This window comes from Xenopus tropicalis, chromosome 1 (genome assembly GCF_000004195.4).
Source record: "Xenopus tropicalis strain Nigerian chromosome 1, UCB_Xtro_10.0, whole genome shotgun sequence".
NCBI classification, from domain to species: domain Eukaryota; kingdom Metazoa; phylum Chordata; class Amphibia; order Anura; family Pipidae; genus Xenopus; species Xenopus tropicalis.
In genome coordinates this window covers 65815602-65839548 of record NC_030677.2, presented here as the reverse complement: position 1 = coordinate 65839548, position 23947 = coordinate 65815602, and the positions used below count along the sequence as shown (strand labels likewise).

Genomic DNA, 23947 nt, shown 5'->3' with positions numbered 1-23947 from the left:
ATTGTGTTTTTGCACAACAACTTTTAACTGTTACGCTGGGAACAGCTGTTGCAGAGAACACTTTATAACAATTTTGCCTTTACTCCATTTCCAGAGATTGTTGTGAATAAGGCTCACACTGCACATCCTGGGTGCATGGCTGGCACTGCATGCTCTTACAAGTTGTGCACCTCGCTCCTACAAAAGGGGGAGGGCTTCTGTTCTCTTTCTGAAGGTTGCGTGCATGGAGGAGTCTACTGTGTTATTTCAAACAACATCTACAATCATAATAATCACCCATTTCCAAAAAGCTGTGAGAATATAAACATCTAGTTAGGAATGCCAGAGCAGGAGGTAAGTGGCATGTTGCAGAACAAAGAAAGCCATAATACAAAGCTAAATGGAAGCCTCCCAGTCACTGTGCATATATACACAGACAGGCAGATGCCTATAGGTACAGGAACTATCACAGATAGACGATAGATAGATAGATAGATAGATAGATGATAGATAGATAGATAGATAGATAGATAGATAGATGATAGATAGATAGATAGATAGATAGATGGATGAAAATAGTTTGAAGAGTGACTGCAATGTTGAAAGGCACAGAAAACCACAGTTTATTGTATTTTTTTATTTCAAATGATACTGGTGTTGAGTTAATTGTTAACACATCATTAAACAGATGTTCCACTTATTGGATCTTTAGATTTCTTATATGTTATGTGCCTTGGAATATCAAGGGCCATATTTATAAAGGTGTGAACTGTTGAAATAGACCAAATATCATCACATTAACACTGTGTAAAATCCTGAGTTTTTATAAAACTCTAATGATTATGATGATTATTAATTCTGGTGTTAAAAGAGGTGTTAGCTTGACAAAAAAAATGCAAAAAAAAAGCACTGCTATGTGGTGCTACTTTTTGCACATCTTTATACAACTGCAACCTTAATTGGCCCCATTGACTTCTGTTGGTTATACAAGGTTGTGTTGTAAAATAATGGCATTAATTAAGGCATTTGAAAAAATGTATGAATGCACAAATGAGATCAAATTAAACTTCATTCTGTATGATTTCTGGTAAATGTATGCTGCCTGAACAATCGTGATCAATATCTTTTGCTATTAGCTGGTTCATTCATAAGGCAGGCTTAAATTCTTCTGCTGATATACCATATGCGTGAGGCTCATTAGCTGGACACTGTACAGGGCCTTTCTGTGTATGGCCATCATCATTTTTGTAAAAGTACACAAATCTTTGAAATAGCGACAATGTATTCTATAAACTTTAAATCTGTCAGAGACAGAACCAAAATATGGACAGTTAAAACATTACAATATGCAAAGGTCTAGCTGGGGCTGCGTTTGATTCCCACCAGAGCAGAAGGAGTCTGTATGTACTCTGTGTGTCTGCAAATGCAAAGCTGGCATTGTGGGGTACAATAAAGGACCCTATGGCAGAGTGGGCTGCAAGAAGTATAAATGTGAGATTTGTGGGTCATGGGGGTGGGGCATGTGCTGAGGGTTTCAACAAAATTAGGGGTCAACCAGTGGGGTGTTTGTGAGTTCTTGGTCATTTATTTAAAGAAATTGGGGTGTGTTATTTAGGGGTCATTTGCCACTGCTGAAACTGTTAGGTTTGAATTTATGAAATAACATGGCATAATAAATATATCTAAATATAATGAGACATTGACACACCTACACACACATCTACACACACATATCCAGTGCTTGCTAGAGATAAAGAAAATAGGGAGTTATGTAAGACAGAATGCAAGGGTAAATGTATCCAAGCATAAAGGTAAACACTAGGGAGGAGAAAGAGTTCTGTCTGAGTGGTACATTGGAAGGCGTACAGAGAAAGTTTGAGTATGAGTACCTATAAGGGCAATTGGACTGTAGTGTTTGATCAGACTGGTGAGACTTTTATTAAGAGGTTTGTTGAGTCTTGATTTGATTCTATTGAAATGCCTCGTTGACAAGGCACATGTTACAGGAACAAGAGAATGCATAGTATTTGCCATGAAAGATGTCAGTGCATTGTGGGGAGCATTTGTAGCAGGTTCCCTGAAAATCAGAGACAGTACTGACAGAACAGTGTTCAGTTGCCAAAACATGGCTTATGGATAGGGGAACTGTAAATATGTTATAATTATTGTTACAGAGATTCTCAGTAACAACATAATTTGCTATATACTATGGAGTTACATTGTAAATGTATCTCCCTTGATGAACCAAGTAGCAGCCTACGAGGTTTCTATAATCTACATACGCCTTATAGCCAAAGTTCATTCTCAATAATGGTTACAATTTCTTGTTTGGAGTACCTTTCATTTTTAGGATCTAACCTGTCATTTAATTTAAATCTTACCCTACATTTTCATTCACACTGGGGGCATGACACATGTTTTGTGGGCCCATATTCATAACTTAAGTAAAATTTCATTTTTTTTTTTCTGTAGTTCATAAAGAAAGCATGGGTAGGTTCTCTTATTTTGAAATATATAATCTGCCAACAAAGAAGTCAGGTGGGCGTGTTAAATCAGTGTAATTGTAACTTATGGTTGGGTATTAGTGGTGCATTGGTTGGCAAAATGTTGGCCTGTGACCTGACCTGTCATCAGTGGTGTAAGCTTTATAAAGTAAAGCGATTCGAAGATAGACACGGCTTAAAAAGAGCATGTAATACCATACGTGACCACTTTCTTCTGCTTTTTCCCACTGACATTTTAGAATTGTAGCACATGTAGGACCCTGCATTCTGATAGTGATCAGCACAAGTTCAATGCAAGGTGAAAGAGTAAAAAAGAGACCTGTTCCTGAACTAAAGCTATCAACACTACTTGAGAGTTTTTACACAAATAGTAATATGTAACTGAACTGTGAAACTGGGCCCCAGGGAAAATGTTATTTCTTCCCAGGCCTGAAACCACTCTTAAAGGTCTAAATCTTCTTTCAGCCCACTGGGATCTTAAATTTAGGCTATTCACAACCAGCTGATCGTTGGGCAATTCTGAAGAGGCATATTGCACCCTTTTCAGTTAGATGGCAAACGACCCCTATACGCTCCAAAGCTAAATTTTCTATTTGTATTATTAAAACAAATGCAATCAGTCTGATTTATGTTATCTCTTAAGAAATCAGTGGACCCCCCCCCCCCCACACACTCAAAGTATTTCTCTTAATGCAAAATAAGTATAAATATGTATATATAAGTAATAAAAAATATTCACAGTACTTCAGTTATGAATAATCAATGGTGCATCTCTTGTATGAAAGAAAACTGCATAGCTGGTGCAGGGCAGTATTATGGGCAATAAAATTAAGGTATTTTGGAAACATAGGAACATTTGTTATAAGATCTGTGTAGCTTGCATAAAGATAAAAAAAAAAATCATCGGTCTCTAAAATTTATTACCAAGTTCATTATTAAAACAGATGCACCCAGGCATATTCTGATTAAGAGAACAAAGGAAATCAGCAACATGGGAAGGAAAGCAAGTTCTCTGTTATAAAGTTAGTGACTATCTTATAAAGCCGATTCTCCTGGGGATCCTTCAGCTGAAACATTTGTGGGCTTGGCAGGTTTTCCATTTGCTTTCCCTCTTCCTTCCTCTTCAGAGTCCAACAGTAACAGGTCCCTTGTTACTGAAGAACAAAAACAGAGCTTAAGGGTCATTTAAAGAGATTTATTAAAACCAGGAAAGGGGTAATTGTATGCAGACAGACCAAACTCCATATCCTCGGGCACATCAGGCTCATGTTTGCTGGCACCAGACAATTTTGTAAGAGGGAGAAAAAAACAAAACTCATCCACAAAAGCTTTGGATTGGCAAAAACGTCTGTGCTGTCTGTATGTTGCAAGTTGTCGACAGGAGGTCAAACAAATTCCTGAGGATTTGAAATGTCATCTAGCTTGCTTTTTAGTTTCAACTCAAATTAATAGTTTTATATGGAAACAATGCAATTGTGTATATAAATAAATATTCTACTTACTCTATCTGCTTTCATGTTTATTCACTTCCTTGGCTCTTTGGCAAAATCCATGCAAAAATGATCAGCCTGAACCTTCTATGGCCCACAAGAGAATATGACATCCAAGGACAGCCAAAGATATAAAAAAAAATGTCTGTCAGTCATGGAAATAAGTAGAGGTTGTTAGGAATCTTAGGTCCACAAGGACATCCTCTGGGCCCTGTGGTCTAGGTAGGGTGGTTGCGTCTTCCTATGTGATTGCAATAAGAGTCACAGAAAAGTAGTACCCAGGCCATAAGAGAAACTTACCATCTTTTAGTTTCAATGAAAGAACTTGAAAAAGGATTCCCCCAGAACCCATAATTACCAAGATGGTAATGCGGTCCCTCCCTTTACCTTAGTAAGGTCTTTTAGGGGTAAAATTGAACATATACAGAAATAAGGTAACCTTACAGTAACTTTCTGTTTTGGCTAGGTAAGTCACCTTCTAGCGTTTATTCATGTTAAAACACTACCCAACAAGTACAGGCATAGGATCTGTTATACAGAATGCTCACAACCTGGGGTTTTACAGATAAAAGATCTGTAAATTTTCTGTAATTTGGGTCTCCTGTATGCCAGGACTTTCTGTTCAAAAGGTCCTCTTTCTCCTGCACAGCTTAAAAGTATGGTTTCTAGAGATGACGAATTATTGTTACAGTTTTGATATATTAAATGTTCCAGTCGTGCATTATCGTCTCAAGCCCTTAAAAAGATGGTCCTCTGCCTCTCTCTCTTAACATTGCCTTTAAAATCTCTTCCATCTAGAAAACCATCTCTGAATAAAGTGAATTGCTGGAAAGGCATATACGTTACTTCGTTTTCCGAAGTCGGGGAAAGTTGCCTGCAGGAGGAAACGTTGAGCAACTTCGGAAAAACAAAACAACGCCTATGCCTCTCCACCAGCCCTTCACTCTGTTGTCGTCTGAAAGGCATTTTTTATAGATTTATCACAGGGGAGTAATCTCTCCGTGGGCATTAACCTAAGGCACATCGGCATTGCACTGTAGGGAGTGCATATATTGGAATAATGCAAGAATAATGTGGCAGATTCAGTTTGTTGAAAAAATATAATCTAATTGATTATCTCACAAACTCCAAAATTTATAGCTAAATCAGAATTAAATTAGAATCTGGCTAATTATTTAATAATGATGGGGATGGTGACTAAATTCTCACATCCACATATCACATAATGATAATTTATATTCCTTGACATTTTTTGCACTGGCTCACTAATAAATAATATTCTTAGTATGTTGGAACCTTATATATAAATATTCTTTAGGTAGAATAACCCAAACAATGAGGAGCACCAATAACTGAGCCCCTCTGGCATTAAACGGCTGAACCCTTCCATGTGTTTGTATTGCAGACAGATGGAGTTCTTGGAAGATTTCTTTACGCCCGGCACTGTTTCAGTTGGATATTCCAAGGGCTTTTCTATCATCACTTAGGACTATTGGATCTCATATCTCTAAAAAAATAGAATTTAATTGTGTTCATACAAATCCAAATATTTTTGTCATGAACTCCATTCAGTAATATCTAATTGCAGAAAAATCAAGCAAAAAAAATCAGGAAATAATTTCCTATGTTGTTATAAGAGGATAGGGGATAAGATTATTGTAATGCCAAAGGCATGAACTGTCGATTGCAGAGTTGAAGAAGGGAGCATTCCGCGCACCGCTTAAATTTCCTGCATTGTATATTTCTTTCTGCTGATACATGGCGAGAGGAAGTGACTTTGACTAACATTTGCAGTAGTTTGTAGAACAGCCTCCTTTCTTGGAATGCATACCAAAGTTATGTAAGTAACTCTCTTACCAATACATTAATTTGGAAAATCTGAATTCAGCCTTGATTGAAAATGACCCCAAAGGCTTAACAAATTGTATTTATGTATGTATGTATAACTTTATTTATAAAGCGCTACAAGGGTACGCAGCACTGTACAATCTTACAGTATACACAGTTATGACACAGGGATGACAAGTGTTGTAATAAATGCAATAAATAAGTATAAATACACAGGGAGTAAGTGCCATGTGGTATGAGACACAGTAGGAAGGAGGTCCCTGCCCTGTAGATCTTACAGTCTAAGTGGTTGGGTAACATTCAGGCACAAATTGGAAGGTAAGAGTGCACCAGGTATGGGCATTTGCCTTTAAGCGCTGGACTAGGGAAAATAATGTTTAAGTGCTCCAGAAGGTAGCATCAGACTTTTTTCTTAAAGAGAGTGAGTGTTCCCTATGGATAAATTCAGGAAAATTGCACAGAAGATCCCTAACCCCCTGGTTGTTTTAAAATGTATTCCTCATTTTTTGTCACCTAACCATGGCTATTCATGTACATTCAGGGAACAAGAACGGACTACTATGTGCTAGAAGTATGTTTAAAAAATAGAATAATATTCACATGAAAAGTACTGTAAAAAAAAAAAAATGACCTTGTGCCTACAGGGTATATAAGGAAAGACTTAATTGGAAGCCTATGGTTATGTGCCCTGAATGCTTCTTACTTCCTTCAGTGTTCCTTGCAGAGGGTGTTTGATGGGTTTTGCCCAAGAATCTGCGGCACAGTTTGTGTGCTGCATAGATCTCCTCTACCTGGGCCTGGCCCAGGTCTGTTTAAAATATTGGTTTCTATCTTTTGAAAAGCCTTCAGTCTGTTCATTGCACATTGTCAGTGACAAAACGTAACATTTATTGTTATTCAACAGGGCAGCTTTTCATTATATCTGAATGTGACCGTTTTCTAACATTCCACTTCATAATTGTGCTTCAGTTATGCTCATGAATGTAAATTCGATTTCCTGTGGCAAGCCACGGTAAATACCTGTCATCAGACTGTTCCGGAGAGAGGCCTTATAGCTTCATAATTAACCATGATTGGAATTATATGCCTGCAAGCCTCCGGCAACTGTACCTAGTGAAAACCTAGGTTAATTTTGGCCTACAGAAGCCTGCTGGAAGCTGTTGCAATTAGAGTAAGGAAAGTGTTCCCAGTTGGCTGTCAAGGGGAATAATTGTTTTTGTTTAATCTACCAAGGATTGCAGGATTCCTTTGGGTCAGTTACTGTAGTAAGTGTTTGTTATGTTAGCTGAATACCTATATTTTAACTGCAGAGCCAGTCATATTCACAATCTATTTGCTTGGTAGGGCACTTTTCAAAGTTTTCTGTCTGGAACATATATTTTCCTTGTATTGTATATGTAAATGGGCTGTGTAAGTAAAATATACTCGAGTGAAGGGTTTGCAAGCATAAAGTATACTTATGGAGAGCCGAGCTGTCAAGATGCTGCCTGAAAGGAAATAGGAATACAAATATTTGTTAGTTCTCCGCTGTTGCTCTTTACTTACCATCAATACAGAGCTTACATATAGATTGTAAGCTCTACAGGGCAGGGACCTCCATCCTCTTGTGTTTTTGACTCTTAACTTTGCAACTGTAGCTGTATCTTGTATTTATTTGTATTTATTGTTATACTTTGCATTTATCTATTATCTTATTAACCCCCTGTTTGTATTAATGTATTCTACTGTACATACATACATACATGATTTGAATGATAAAATTGGTATTTTACTTTCTTGTTTTGTTGACTACACTAAATTGTGCAAAACAAAAAAACTTCCATGCAGGATGCTGCCGCTTTGCAGAGAGATCTGACAAAACTGGAAAACTGGGCAGCAAACTGGAAAATGAGGTTCAGTGTTGATAAGTGCAAAGTTATGCACTTTGGTAGAAATAATATAAATCCGAACTATCTACTAAATGGTGTATATATGTGTGTGTGTGTGTGTGTGTGTGTGTGTGTGTGCGTGTGCGTGTGCGTGTGCGTGTGCGTGTGCGTGTGCGTGTGCGTGTGCGTGCGTGCGTGCGTGTGTAAAATATACAACTAGTACTGGCACTAACCAAGTCAAAAGCAAATTCTGGGTGCTTCCTGTTTAAAGGAATACTGGCATGGGAAAACATATTTTTCTCCCAAAACGCACCAGTTAATAGAGCTTCTCTATCACCCCCTCCCAGCAGCCGATCAGCAGAACAATGGGAAGGAAGCAAGATAGCAGCTCGCAATAGATGTCAGAATAGAACTCAATAGTAAGAAATCCAAGTCCGGCTTGGGACTCCTCCAGTTACATGGCAGTAAGAGAAACAATAGATTACCTGAAATCAGTGGCACTGGCTCCTTTTAAAAGCTCAGGATCAAGCACAATGCACTGATATGGCTGCCTACACACCAATATTACAACTAAAAAAATTACATTTGTTGGTTTAAGAATACAATTTTATATGGCAGAGTTTATTATTTTCTATGTAAACAGTGTAATTTAGAAATAAAATGTATACCATAAAACATGACATGACAGTATCCCTTTAATTTTCTCAAACAGTCACACAGTCTGAAACCACTCACATGAGGGGATGCTGTAAATTTTCTAATTAATTGGTCCTTCCCTTGTCTTTGAGTACTTTCGGATGTGTGTATATATAGGTGTGTGTTGTATTGCACTCACATTAGCGGCCACAGCTGTTTTGATTTCTCTATACTCTCATGTAAATTCAGATTCCACTCCATCAAAGTTTGATTTAAGGAAGCTGCTTGCCCTCACTGTGATTAGAAATTCTCATTTTCTAAACAAGAGGCAGCCATAATTATAAACATTAATGTACGTTTGAAGTGGTAAGTGCCGAGAACTTTTGATGCTCTGTTCCTTTGTTCTGTCATTGCTAAAGTTAAAAGTGTTGTTTTATAAACATTGTGCCTCAGTGGGTGCCAGGCTCTCAAGAGGTACGTGGGATAGAATTACATTTGGGAGCAAAGCATCACATTAGGATACAAGAAATAATGTGCGAAGCTTGAGATTGTGTATCTACTGTAAACCACAAAGTGATGATAAAGCTGAGCGATTACGGAGAGCCATACACCATCCTTTCTAAAGACTTCACAGAGTCGGTGTTTATTTTGAAGTAGACTAAAAATAATCCACAACCGGAAATTTCAGAACAAAAGAACAAACACTATTCATTAATCTTTCATGAAGTCTTAAATGTGGCCTGAAGGGATTAAATGCACGTTAAAAAATATTTGTTTCCACTGTGCTTTATTCTTTAAATAGTTACACTATGTAATACCAAGCAGAATTTTATCTCACTTTTTCTGAGATGAATTTCAAAAATGTTTTATTTACCTTCTACTGCAACTAGTCCCAGTTCCACTGAAGTGAAGTATGAAGGGCAGCTGTGCCTGGAGATGTTGCGCAAGTATCATAAAGTGCCCTACAGGCACTTCCTACCAGTGGTTGCATTAACATGGATGAGTGTTACCACAGTCACCTCTGGGAAAGGGGCAGACAGAGTTTTCTGAGAAACCCTTGCTAGTTACTTGGGAATCTGTGTCCCTCCGATAGATGGCTGCACAATGATGCTTGGTATACCAGCTCTGCACAGAAAAGGACACCTTAGGCAACCTAGACCAACTGTGTGACCCTAGCCTGTGTAGTATACCCTGTTTTTTCACCATTAGTTTAATGAATAGGGCTTGTGTGGTGCATACTTTTTGCCCATTATTTTTATAAAGAAGCATTGATGTTTTTTATTATTTCTTGCACTAAAGAGGGAAAGAATGAAAGTGAGAGTCATTTCAATTTTCTGGTTCTTACAAGGTGAATAAAACAAAATACCAATCCACTGAGCCCTTAATACAATATACTGATCCTTCTCTCAAAGCTTAACAAAGGCTACAACTGGGGGAAGGGGTGTAATTTTTTCAAACAAACCTTTTGGTGGACTTCTGACTTCTAGTGTCCCACATTTGCCCTTGATAAAACTCTGCTACTGTGGGCAACTAATCTCTTCTAAATGCCCTTCCACCGGCAACAAAGGGAATTGCCAGAGGAAAGGCCTATGCATTGCTTCGGTTTTCTGAAGTCGCGTGAAGTTGCTTACAGGCGGGAGCAAGAGATTGGCCGACTGAATTGCTCTGTGGCACATCAGCCTAAACCTGGAGTGACTCTTGGGGCAATGACAAAACTGTATTATTAATCTGCACTACCATTAAGCTAGATCACCGCAATGTAATGTGTTATGCTATGGCAAGTAATTTTTGGGAGATATGTCACCCACAGTAGAGCATATTTATTATGTAAAACACATTACTTACGGCGATATGAATTAATCGCAGGAAATTGCCTCCTTTCGTTTTTTCCCGAGATAAAGCCAGATTGCAGTGAGAATTTTGTTCTGGCAATCGTAATGTTATGTTACGGCAAATCATTTTCGGTAGATTTGTCACCCACAGTATCACAGATTGAAGCACAGGCGACAAATCTAACCATGTGTCATTGCCTTAAACTAACAGTTGTCAATGTAAGTAGCCCAAGCTTATTCTGTAAGGCTTTTTAGTTAATAATTTGACAACTTTTGCACTATATGTATCCTTGGATAGAGTTTCTGAATTATCAGTGAAAGCGTGCCAACATCAAGAAGATATCCTGCTGCTAGCAGCCCTGTGTAAACGATTGTTGTATATATGGATATATCCTGATTTAATTATTATCAGTTCAATGTGACCTTCTTCCTCCCTTATGGCACACACTGTAAAAGAGATCATGTGAGGGACAGAGGGCTTTTCTTTCTAGAACAGGTCAGGTGCCTGACCCTGACATCGGTTTGTTGTGCAGTTTGCTTCTCAGCACGTCCTTCATGTCTTCCTGCTTTCCTTCCTATGAAAACGAATCCATAGACTAACAAATAAACAGCCAGTGTTTGCTTTGGGTTTATCTGTGTGAAGAGCAAATGAGTTCCATAAGTAGGTTAATCAAGAATCTGCTTCATGCTTATTTACATTGTAGAAATGGTTCTGGGTTTTACAGATAGTTCCTGCACTGCAGCTTATCTAAAGGGATTCTTTTTCAAATGAAAGTTACATCTGCTTTGGTTTCAAACTCTCTTCTATGAAATTTATTAGCGGCTCAACATTTCCCTCTGTTATTGCATAACGGAAGACAAAAAGCCTAATTTACTAAATAGAGGACAAGGTGCAAAATGTTTTTTTTAATTTACAAAGTGCACCCTAATCCCAATATTTCCCTCCATTCAGGTAAAACTCTGTACCATTGGTATAAAGCATAGTGAGGCATACGAGTGCAATAAGAGGGGTTTGGCACTAGTTGTAATGGTCTTAGAAGGGGTGGCACTTGGGTTGCATGTGGTCATCCCCTTGTATGCCCCTTTCTTGTGTTCCATTCCATTTCATCACTAAGCATTGTTCTATATGTACTGTGCCAGATTCCCTATCCTGTATAAAGCAAAGAGTTCACTTAGCACTTTGCAGGGGGTGGTGCAATTGCATAGAATATGATGACCTAAAGGCTGCAATAGTTGCATCCCTTACTACTCCAGCACCCACCCCTTAGTAAATAAACCCCTTTTTGGAGGTATTTTTGAATTCTTTGATATATGTTTACAAAACATTTGCAGAGGGCTAGAGTCTAATGATGTTCGGGCCGGGCCAATACCCATGGGACCCGTGGGTCGTCGGGTTTGGGCCAACCTTGGCACATCATCTGCGGGTTGCTGGCGGGTTCGGACTGAGCTTTCCGATCGCCCGCCCCGCCTGCAACCATACACTGCCGGCTTCTCTATTTATAGGCCCGCGCCCGCAAGCCCCACCCCTTTTGCAACATCATGTCGGGGCAGGGCAGGCACGGGTCTAAAAATAGAGGAAGGAAGTCGAGTCGGTAGGGTTCGGGTTGGGAGCAGGCAGGTTAAAATCTCAACCCGCACATTACTACTAGAGTGCAAGATTTGCATTTTGGAATGTGGAGCAGTTTTAGGCCATTTGTTGCCACATTTTCAGCGGCAAATTGCTATGTTTGCCTTAAGCCCTAGATCATTATATAATTCTAGGACCATTTGGCAGTGAGAAGAATGTGGCGCAGTGGCTGGCATTGCAGCACCTAGGTTCCATCCACTGCATCTGTGAAGAGTTTGTTCTCCTTGTTCTTGTGTGGGCTTTTCTGGTCCCTGATAAAACCATTTTGTATGTGTGTATCTGATAGGGACTTTAGTTTGTAAGCTTTACTGGGGCAGGGACTGATGTGAATATTTTATAATCTCTCTAAGGAAAATGACATTTAAACATATTTATTGTCTTTCTAATGTAAAATAGTAACTTAGGCTTTACAGGGCAGTGACTTCTCACTACTGTGTCTCATAACACATGCCACTTAACCTGTGTATTTATACTTAAAAATTGTATTTATTATAATACTTGTCCTTCCTGTATGTATACAGAACAGAACACTCCAGGAAGAAATATAAATGTAGGGCAATCTAGTTTAGGCTCGTCTTTTTGTGTGATAATCAAGTGAGAAATTCCATAGTAAATATAGATTACACGAAGATAAAAATTAATTTACAGTCATTTTTTCCCATTTATTTTAAAGAAAAAATGTAATGTAAAATAATATGTTTAGATGAATGAAGTTAACGAGTAGAAGCTATTTGAATGAGGAATTCTGTATAGGCAGCAGAGGTGTAACTTTGAGGGGCCAAGCCCCCCCCTGTAGAAGGAAAATCCATAAAGCTAATAAACAGGAAATATTTTCTCCTTGATATGGACAAGAAGAACAGAAAGGAATGCTGGAGGACCACTTTGCCCACTAACAAGACTGACACTTAATCCAGGTTATTGATGTTGAGAGAGGAGCTTTTAGTTGTGAAACATCATCTAGTTATAAAAGGGAGAGAGTGAAGATTGCTATATGTTTACTTTAGCAAACCCGGGTGATTAGCAGTTGATGATGACCTGATATGGACTGATACTGTGGAGAGTAGCTTTGGTAATTGTCCTATGTCTGTGTCTCAGGAAGAGGTGGGTCTGTCTCTTGCCTGTAGTAAAACTGATGACACAGTCTGATAGACAAGAGCTACACAAAGGCTTAGGAATTTATAGGTACCTGAAGGCAATACAAGCCAATGATGAAAGGCGTTCTCAATGTTAGAGCACTAATTCATAGTGAAATGAAATCCTCTCGGTGCTTTGTGTCTGCAGTGCCTGCTGAAAGGATGAAAGCCATTCTAAATCTTCTAAATGCCAGGAGGTCATAATGGGTTGGTGCCACACTGAAGTTTATAGTGGACACTCAAGTACTAATTAAGCTGAACTAAACTATTTAAAACTCCTCAAAGTTCACTCCTCTGTACCCATTTTGCTTAACCTACTACCTATTAGAAAAATAAACATATATTAAAGCAACAGTACCATAAAATATAAGTATCTCTAGCAAAAAAGCATTACATTATTAATTAAATATATACACCGTATAGCTATTAAATCTATGAAAACTTTATTTCACACCATGTGAATCTGATGTTTCAGTCTCTCTTGGGACCTTTTTCAAGGAAGATTAAATATATGCACCCTTGGTGTGATAAACACAAGCTGAGAATCAGCCCCGTGTGGCTGTAGCCTGAGCTTGTGTCACGCAAAGCGCTTGTGGCAACTTAATAACTGGAATTCTTTCTAAGGAAAAGTCTCTGAAATTAAAGATAAAACAACAAAATGTTTTCCAGGCATTTTCTTTCCACAACTTGTTTTGGGTCAAGTCTTGGTGTCAGATCTTCACATTTGATAGAGGCCTTATTGTCAGGGTCATGGTGCATGAAGCAACGGTCCAGTAAGGTGATAATGGATGAGGCTTTGAGCAATCATCACTCAAAAACACCGATGTTTTCACATGATAATGGCATAATGACACCCGTATGCGTTGTCTGTCTTTGTATCAATTTGGGCCTTTATATTAAATGCAAACAGATCACCAGTTGGGCACATGTTATAGTTTTTAAAAAAACATGTTGTTATGTAACTTTGTCCAGATTATTTGTATAGATGGTCACTTACAATTTGCAGCAGAGGGCTTTTCCAGTTTTTCTCTCTACCATATAAATCAGGGGTAAAACAGTGCAGAGGCAGGGAACAAATATTTTATTGACCAAAATTATCAGAAGATTGCAGAGGAATCTATCAGCACTTACACATTTAGGCTAATGTCCAACAGAGCGAGTTAGTGGCCTGTGATTGATCTCTGCATCTGCAGGCGACTTACCGCTGAAATGCCTTTCCGCCAGCAACAGTAGGAGTTGCCAGTGAAAAGGCCTACACATCACTTTGGTTGTGCGAAGTTTCCTCCTGCAGGCAACTTTACATGACTTTGGAAAGCCACAGCAATGTGTAGGCGTTTCCACTGGTGACTTCTATTGTTGCCCGTGGAAAGGCATTTTGGAGCGGTTAGTCACCCACTGTAACAGAGATCTATCGCCAGACATTAGCCTTAGAACTTGGCCAAATCAGCAGCTCTTAATGTGTATGGCTAACTTTTGTCATATAGCAAAACAATTAGCGTTTGCATGCCATTACCTATTATTCAAATTTAAGCTAAATTTAACAAAAACAAACAAACAGTATTGTCTTGTATGTGGAACTGTTTATCTGAAGATGAAAATGCAAACATCTTGTATAGTTATTTCTTCATGCCAAAAATCTATCTGTACATGGTACAGTCATAAAGTCCTTCAAAGACAGCTGCTTGTGTCCTCTAATTAGTGTCCGTGACATGTAAGGCAGCAATATCAGTAACGATAACTTGAAACAACTGGAACCATTATGTTGTCTGTAGCTAAACTTGAATGTGAGACAAAACAGAAGTTTGGAGCAGTCTGTTTTGTTAATAAGGTTGTAAAAATGCAACAGTATTGCAGTGTCCATTTTTAGGATTTATTTTTGCTGGTAGCACAAAACCCTTTCCATTTTATCTCTCATGAGTCTAATCGGGTCTTACCTCTGTACATAGTATTATTACTTTGTATTAGAATGTATGTTTATTTTAGACATGTCAGTGCTCAAGTACTCTTCCTGTTTCTCTTTACCCCTTTTCAGATCTTCCTTTCCTAGTAACATAGTAACTTTACAAAAAAAGAATATGTTGGGCCACAACTCCACAATAATTTTTATTCAATCCATTTAAAACAGTGTAACTTCAAGATATATGCCTTACGTGTTTCGGGCACATCACCCTTAATCATAAGCCCAAAAAGTTATTAATTGAAAATGTATTATCAATTCTTTGTAATTAAACAATAAAAATACCAAATTTTCCTAATTTGTAAGGAGTAACAAAGCACTATGATAAAGTAGTAATTGTTTTGTTTTTCTAAAACTCCCCATTTGTCCATTTGTTCAGATGGAGAATGAGGTCTTATAACTTCTCCCTTCTCTAAGCTGCAGCATTGGCCAGGCTTCGAGATAAGTAGTAGCTCATTATACAGAGAGATTATCTGCTGACTGGTAATTTGTTTTACTACTTACTCCTCTACAAACTGACTTGGCAGGACCAGGAAATGAGATAGGAGTTTAAAAAGTAATTTAAATGTATTGTTTAATACAATTTTTTTAAAAGGTTTCTAATATAGTTAGTTAGGCAAAAATTGAATCTATAAAGGCTGGAGTGGGCAGAAGTCTCAGCTCTCTAACCTCTTAGTTAGTCAGTGACTTTGGGGGGGGGCACATGGGGCATACCTGTTTAGTAAGTTTGTGAGCACGCAGGTCAGATTCAATAGCAAACTAACTGAACAGTTATGTCCCATATGGCCCCCCTCTGACTGATTGGCTACTGGCTGCTAACAGCTTAGAGAGCTGTAAAGGAGTAAGTCGTGGCTTTTATGTTAGACATCTGCCCACTCCAGCCTTTATAGATTACATTTTTGGCTAACTAATTATATTGAAAACTTTTTTTTATTTTGCGCAGTCTATCTATTTTGCCCAGTTTCATTTTTATACTGAACTGCTCCTTTAATACAATTTTTTTTTAACCAAAACAAACAAAAAAAGACTACAAACATGCACAGCTGTGTGCTTATATGAGTAGGTATCTTCTATAGAAACACAAATAATTTCTCAGTTTGTCCTGTGACCTTCAAAGAAAATGGATGACAGTCTGTCCATGCACAGCCCTGATTGACATTACATATATTTCTTGATATCCTGTCACAACAAAGCAATCAAATACTGTAGCTGTCAGGTGCAGCTGTTGCAGTTGAATGTATGTGCCTGCATAGTGTAAGCAGGGAACACAAACATATAGCCAGAATACTGTATATTAATGTATGTATTAATGTACATACAATTCATTTAAGTGGGAAATTGGGTGAATGTGTGTACAACCTGCACCCCTCATTTCAGTCAGTTTCATCCATAGGCCCCTGGCACAGAGATAGTTTATCCTTTAAGTAATCAGTGACCAATATCAATACAACATAATAAAAAAACTTGCTTTTTATTATCTTAAAGTCAAATATGTCACAAGAGCCATTAACCTCAAATAGATCCAGTTCAGTGAGATTAGTTTACAGCATTTACAATCTATTCAGAGTTCTTGGGCAACATCTTGTATTACAGAAGACCAAGGATTTCATTTGTATTCTGATCCCTTGCTATACTCAGTACACTATGTTGGGCCTGAAAGCTACTCAGTAATATAAACAATTTCACAGTATTTACACATGTTTTGTTATGATGTACAAAATTTTATTTGTATTCATTAACTTCACATTTTATTGTATTACTGTAAGTGGTAAATTATTAACTTTTACATTGAGGTGGGGGGGGGGGGTCTTCTGTATCCAAAGTATTACACAGAGCTCTTGCAGGCAAGTCTGTTCATAATAATAGAAAGTTTGCTACACTAAACTTTTGAAAAACTACTGTCTAATCGTCTGATTGGTCAGATATGTGTACAGCATGACTTCACACGTTAGTGGGCAAAATACACTAGGAGAGTATTTATTAACACTGGAGACAAACAAAAGTGATGTTGCCTATAGCAACCAATCAGCATTTAGATTTGAACACCAAGTCACCAAGTTAGAAAACATCTGATGTGTTGCTATGGGCAACATCACCGGTGATGTTTGTCTCCAATGCAGGGTCGGACTGGGCCAGAACCGATCCCTCCCCTGATGGGCTGAAAGTAAGTTTAATCTACACATGCTGGGGGGAGGGGTCCGGATGGAGGCCCCTGTGTTGGGTGTGGGGGCCCCTGCGGCGGCAGCCTCGGTGGGCCCTGCACCCCCCAGTCTGACCCTGCTCCGATATTAAAAAATACGCCCCATGAATTTCTGGGTTTCTAATAACTATATGCATTTTTGTACTTAATTAGCTAATATTCAATAACAGTTTAAATGGCCAGATCTCTTGGTATGGTCTCAGCCATACTTGAAAATTACAAATGATAGAATTTGTAAAGAATAATCATTTGAAGAATCAAATTCATTGATCAACTTAAAGGAGAACTATACAAGTTATACAAGACTACAACTGTCCCTATCGCTATCCCCAAGCTAAAAGAGCAGAGTAGCGCAGCTGCGTATCTGGCCGACATCTTCCCTGCAACTGAACAATGTTCGGGTCTCACCGCCGACACAGACCCTTCTTACGCATGCGCAGTTTAAGCAGATTTTCTGCTACCGCCAACTGTGCATGCACAAGCAGGGTCCCTACCGGCATCTTGCAGGGAAGATGTTGGCCAGGTTCGCAGCTGCGCTACTCTGCTCTTTTATTAGCTTGGGGATAGCGATAGGGACAGTTTTTAAACAAGTTAGAAACTATGCGATAAGGGAGAGGTAAGGAGGGGGGGTCAAGGCAGTGCTAGTTAAGGGGGCTTTTATAGCCCGGGGGGTATAGTTCTCCTTTAAGAGAAGCTGAGAAGTAAAACCATGTTATTGCTGTTGTTATTGCTGGCAGCATGTCTAATGTACTGCCTTGTTTTACTTTCTGCTCCCTTGTCATAGGCACTGGCAGAATAGGGCAAAACAGGCCTAAAATGTAATGCTGACATGTTGGTTTCTCAGTGTCCTTACAGCTGTTGTTTTAGTTTTCTAATCTTTCCTAAAATGCCATCCCCATATGGAGGGATCTAATGCTTAGATAGCGTGTCCCAGCTTGTTGAAATTAAACATACCCGCCAGTGGGAAACTGAGAACATTAATATTTCGTGCAGGATCATGAAATTGACTTTATAATGACTCAAGGGCTTTGAATGAAGGGAAAAAAAGAAAAAAACACACAAGACCCGGAGGAATACTATACTGTTATGCTAATTAAAGCTGTAGTTTGAATAAAGTATGTGAAAATATTATTTTGTCCAACCCTCCATATGGTATTGTCAAACAAATTAGCACAATTACACTCTCTGAAGAACTTGCTTTTGAAGAAACTTTTTTTTATATTAGCTGATGGCATTTTCTTTAATTACCATGTTAAAGGAACATTTTTTTTTTCAAATTCTCACTTTACTAGGGAGTTTGTTTTTTTCTTCCTCCCTAGTCACATATCAGCAGCTTATTTGTTACAGAGATAAGACTGTTTCAGATAAGGAATTTTTATTTTCAAGCTACAGTAAAATATCCCTGTTTGTTCTTTTTTTGCTTGTTATGTAATGTGTAAATTGCATGGCTAGGTTTCAGACAAACCCTGTGGCATAAAATGCATTTTGACCACTTTTGCACAGACCTTAGTGATGTCAGGCATTTGCTTCAACCACTGGACCTGAGCAATCCCCATTTGACAGCTCCAGTGTCTCCAGTTTTGGCCACTGGACCATCTTAGAGCACACTAGCAGTCAAAATGCCCTGTGTTCAACAGGTCTTTAGAAAACCAAACCTGAAACCCAGAATATGCGGTTTCTCTGGAGTAAAATAAAGTAATAAAAATTAGTATTACAGGTATGGTATCCCTTATCCGGAAACCCGTATAGTTCCAAATTACAGAAAGGCCATCTCCCATAGACTCAATTATAAATAAATAAATCAAATTTTTTAAAATGATTTCCTTTTTCTCTGTAATAATAAAACATACATCGTCCTTATTGGAGGTAAAACAGTCTTATTGGGGTTATTTAATGTTTAAATAATCTTTTAGTAGAGTTAGGGCTCTGGCACACGGGGAGATTAGTCGCCCGTGACAAGGGAGATTTGTAGTCCCCGAACTAACATCCCACTGACGAACATGTAAGTCGCCAGTGGGATGGTACACGCTGTGCAGGCGATTTCGGCAAATCGCCGAAGTTGCCTCGCGAGGCATTTTCGGCGATTTGCAGAAATCGCGCCGCCGCGTGTGCCATCCCACCGGTGGCTTACATTTTCGCCGGTGGGATGGCAACTGATGGCTCTTTGATGGCAACTCGGGGAGATTAGTCACCCGCGAATAGGGAGATTTGTCGCGGGCGACTAATCTCCCCGTGTGCCAGAGCCCTTAAGGTGTGGAGATTACAGAAAGATCCCTTATCTGTAAAACTTAAGGTCCCGAGCATTCTGGTTAATGGGTCCCATACCTGCACTTAAGTAATACTTTTCTAAAATAACTGCATTTGTTGTTGCGTAGTCTAAGCTCAAGTCCCATGTTATTTAGCATGTCTTTCTGTCACACAAAATAGCTTATGATCTCTCTTGGCTGAAACTCATCTGTGGTGAGTAAGTCATTGCAATGCTGCATAAATATAATATTTTTTGGAATAGATGACGCTCACTTGCAAAATGATTGTCCATGTACAGACTGGTCTGTGTTTATATCTACAGTACTTATATAATTTATTTCAGTTGAACCAACAGGCCAACAGTTTACTTAAAGGGAATATACTAGTTATTGTGGGGCCCTTATTAAACAGGGCTCTTACAAAGAACAGATTAAAGTTATATTGAGACACATGGTACATGCATAATTTATATGTTTAGTATCCCTTGAAATATGTGAAAAAGACCATCAATTGCCGGTTTAAACTAATCCCTATACCTCCTACTTCAGGTTTCCTTCTTTTGAGGTGCATACGGTTCAGATGTTCCACCCTCTCTCTGTGCGGGTGGCAGTTGTTTACAAACCTCCTTCTTCAAAATCCTTGGCTACATTTCTCTCTGACTTTGAATCCTGGCTCTCTTTTTTTCTATGCTCTGACACCCCTGCAATCATTTTAGGTGACTTCAATTGCCATATAGATGACCCCTCTCAGCCCTGGCCATCTCGATTTCTCCATCTAACCTCCTCCTTTGATCTCCGGCAGTGGACTAATACAGCTACCCATAAGGATGGTCATTTTCTAGATCTGGTCTTTTCTAAAAATCTAGATCTATCTATATTTAACAGTGAGCCTTTTCCTCTTTCAGATCATCATCTCATCTCCTTTTCTATCTCGCACGTGTCTCATTCTCCCTCTAACTCTCAGCCTAAAACCCTGATTCGCAACACACGAATGGTTGATATAACTGCTCTCGCTAACTCTCTTAGTTCTAGCCTCTCCTCCTCCTGTGCTTCCTCTGATCCTGAGTTACTGGTAAATACCTACAACTCAATTTTATCATCTGCAATTAACACCCATGCCCCCCTGCAGCCCCAACGCAGTCGTGCCCGCAATCCCCGTCCCTGGCTTAACCCTCAGACGCGATTTCTGCGCTCCTGTGCACGATCTGATGAGCGCATTTGGAGGAAATCATGCGTTAAAGCTGACTTCCTCCACTATAAATTTTTTATGGTGTGCCTCAATACTGCCCTATCCCAGGCCAAGCAAGCATACTATAACACACTTATAAATAATAATAAATCAAACCCGCGGCGCTTATTCTCCATATTTAACTCGCTACTTCATCCTTCACCTAATGAATCAATCATATCTGAACACAGCCCCCAGGACTTTGCTGACTTCTTTAAAAGCAAAGTCGATTCTATCCGCAAACAATTTTCCCAACCTTCAGATACCGGTAATCTCAACCTTCCTAAATCTCCTCTCTCCCTATTCAGCTCCTTCAGTCTCGTAACAGAGTCTGAAGTTCCTCAGCTTCTCCGATCCTCTCCGCCCACTACCTGCTCGCTGGATCCTATGCCCTCATCCCTACTAAAACAGTGCGCCCCTGCCCTTACTCCAGCCCCTACCCACATATTCAATTCCTCTCTGGCTTCTGGTACTTTTCCCTCTCTCTTCAAACAAGCATGTGTCAAACCCATTCTTAAAAAGGCTACACTGGACCCTTCCTGCCTATCTAACTACCGTCCCGTCTCTCTCCTGCCCCTAGCCTCTAAACTCCTGGAACGTCTTGTCTTTTCTCGTGTCACTAACTTCCTCTGCACCCATAATCTGCTGGACCCTATGCAGTCTGGTTTTCGGCCTGCGCACTCCACTGAGACGGCCTTATGTAGAGTGGCAAATGATCTCCAGACTGCCAAGGCCAAAGGACGCTACTCGGTCCTCATTCTCCTAGACCTTTCCTCTGCTTTTGATACTGTCGAGCATTCTGTCCTTATGCAAATTCTCTATTCTCTGGGTATCCGGGATCAGGCTGCATCCTGGTTCTCTTCCTATCTCTCTAACCGCTCCTTCTCTGTCGCTCTTACTAACAAATCCGCTACCCCGGTTCCGCTTAGTGTGGGGGTGCCTCAGGGCTCTGTGCTTGGTCCCCTGCTGTTCTCCCTGTACACTCTCTCTCTAGGAGACCTTATTTCTTCTTTTGGTCTTAAATACCACTTATATGCAGATGACATCCAGATATATTTAGACGCCCCTGCACTAACTGCTGATGGTCAACCCCAAATTGGTAACTGCCTCCTGGCTATCTCCTCCTGGATGAACCAACGCCAGCTCAAACTTAACCTAGATAAAACAGAGCTCATGGTCTTCCCGCCCCAACCTCGCCCTCCTCCTCTTCCTTTCACCATTACTATTGATGGCATGACCATTAACCCTGTAAATTCTGCACGCTGCCTTGGGGTTATCTTTGACCAGTCTCTCTCCTTCTCTAACCATATTAATAACACTGCCAAAACCTGCCGCTTTTTCCTCCGCAATATTGCCAAGATACGCCCCTTTCTTTCACAAGCAACAGCTAAAACACTAATCCATGCCCTTGTCCTTTCCCGCTTAGATTACTGCAATCTCCTACTAACCGGCCTCCCAGACTCCCACCTCTCTCCCCTGCAATCAATTTTAAACTCTGCTGCCAGGATCCTCCTGCTCTCTCCTAAGAGGGAACCTGCTCAGCCTCATTTAATCACTAGCATGGCTGCCTGTCAAGCAAAGGATAGCTTACAAAATCCTTCTGCTGACATTCAAAGCCCTTCACTCCTCTGCTCCTCACTACATTTCTTCACTGGTCTCCCTGCACGTTCCTGGTCGTCTCCTCCGCTCCTCTCAGAGCCTCCGTCTTTTTACACCATCCACACCCACTGCGCTCTCTCGTCTTAAACCTTTCTATCTCGCTGCTCCTTACCTCTGGAACTCTATCCCTGAATCCCTCCGTAGGGAAAACTCACCCACTCTCTTTAAGAAAAAACTCAGCTGTTACCTTCTGGAGCACTAAAACATTATTTTGCCTAGTCCTGCGCTTAAGGGCAAATGCCCATACCTGGTGCACTCTTACCTTCCAGTTTGTGCCTGTATGTTACCCAACCACTCAGATTGTAAGCTCTACGGGGCAGGGACCTCCTTCCTACTGTGTCTCATACCACATGGCACTTATATATATATACATATATGTATTTATTGTATTTATTTATTATATCACTTGTCCTCCCTGTGTGTAATTTTGTATTCTGTAAGACTGTACAGCGCTGCATACCCTTGTGTCGCTTTATAAATAAAGTTATACATACATACATACATCAAGAAAGGGTAAAGAGTGGAGACTGAAGGCAATTGTGCATCTCAAAAGTCATGTTAAAACTCCAGTACTGGGGGGTTATGGATATCACAGACTGACAAGCAGTTAATGCGGGATGCCTAATGTAACCAATATGTGGCCTACCTTTAGAGCTGATTTATGGAAGCGTTTCTGTGATAGCTGTAAGCTAAATTTGATGGAACAACCTTTGCCCCAATATCTGCTTTATAAACATTCTTCCTGCATGTCCCTTGTTCATGATTATTACTGTGATATTTATTTTCAGATGCGGATCACCGAATGATGTCTTTAAATATGTCAAAATCAGTGAGAGGGCAAATAAAAGTGAAAAGAAAAATGTTTTTAACATAAGCAAAAGTTATAATGACATTATTCATGTTTACTTTACAACAGTTTTTGTTGTAGTTTTGTTTAATATCTCTAACCTTGCCACAAAGGAGAGTCACTTCCCAGTGTAAGATTGGTAACAGACCCCTGAATTCTTCAAATGTTTTTTTTTTTTTGTCAGAATTTTGAGGGAAGCAGCCCAATGGCCAAAATAAGTGAGATTTTATGATGTTGCCATGTTGTTGCTTTCTCCTACTCCAACAGTAATGGGGGTGTATATCTCAATTGAATATACAGTATACAGTTATATGTGCTTTTATGGTTTTATGGTTCATCATTTCTGTTACTATAAGGTCTGGATGTAGTGTAACAGGAAAAAAGAGGGGGTGAAGACGTGATAGCTATGTATATAAAATAGATCAGATACAATGTACAAGATGCTTACAAACAATATAGGAATAATTAAAATGCTGCTAAACAAAAAAAAAATCAAAGGTTTTCATTTATATGAGTACCAACCTGCAACTTTCTCAGGTCTGAATTTTTGACGCCAAAAAAGTCCCCACGTTTTCAAGATTTATTATTTATTTATTATTATGCGTTTTTTTCTGCGACAATTCCAAATCTGAAAATTTTCCACCTAAAACCTGTCAAGGTCATGTAGAAGTTAATGGCAGATGTTCCTACCCTGGAAAATGTTGCTTTGCTTTGAACTTTTTTTTGACGTAGGTTTTTGTGCTTTTTGCGACTTTTTCCTGCATCTTTTTCCTGCATGTGTTTTTTCATTTTGGATTTTTTGCTAAATGTCTGACATTTGTGGAAACGAGTTTGTTTAAACAAGATAAATTTAAGTTTTAGTAAATCTGCCCCTTTACTCATTTGTAGCATCA

The 23947-nt window shown here is 39.3% G+C and overlaps 1 protein-coding gene across 2 annotated transcripts in view; it reads left to right on the top strand.

The window, feature by feature from the left end:
- spata5 (spermatogenesis associated 5) overlaps positions 1 to 23947 on the top strand; it is a 231069-nt gene that overhangs the window by 84322 nt on the left and 122800 nt on the right. The window contains exon 15 of one of the 2 annotated variants that reach the window (XM_012955572.3): positions 95 to 453. The exons of the other annotated variant lie outside the window; for it this stretch is intronic. Within the exon in view, the coding sequence (XP_012811026.2) occupies positions 95 to 106 (12 nt within the window). The 3' untranslated portion in view covers positions 107 to 453. Of the gene's footprint in view, positions 1 to 94; positions 454 to 23947 lie in introns of those variants that run through there. 2 annotated transcript variants of the gene reach the window in all.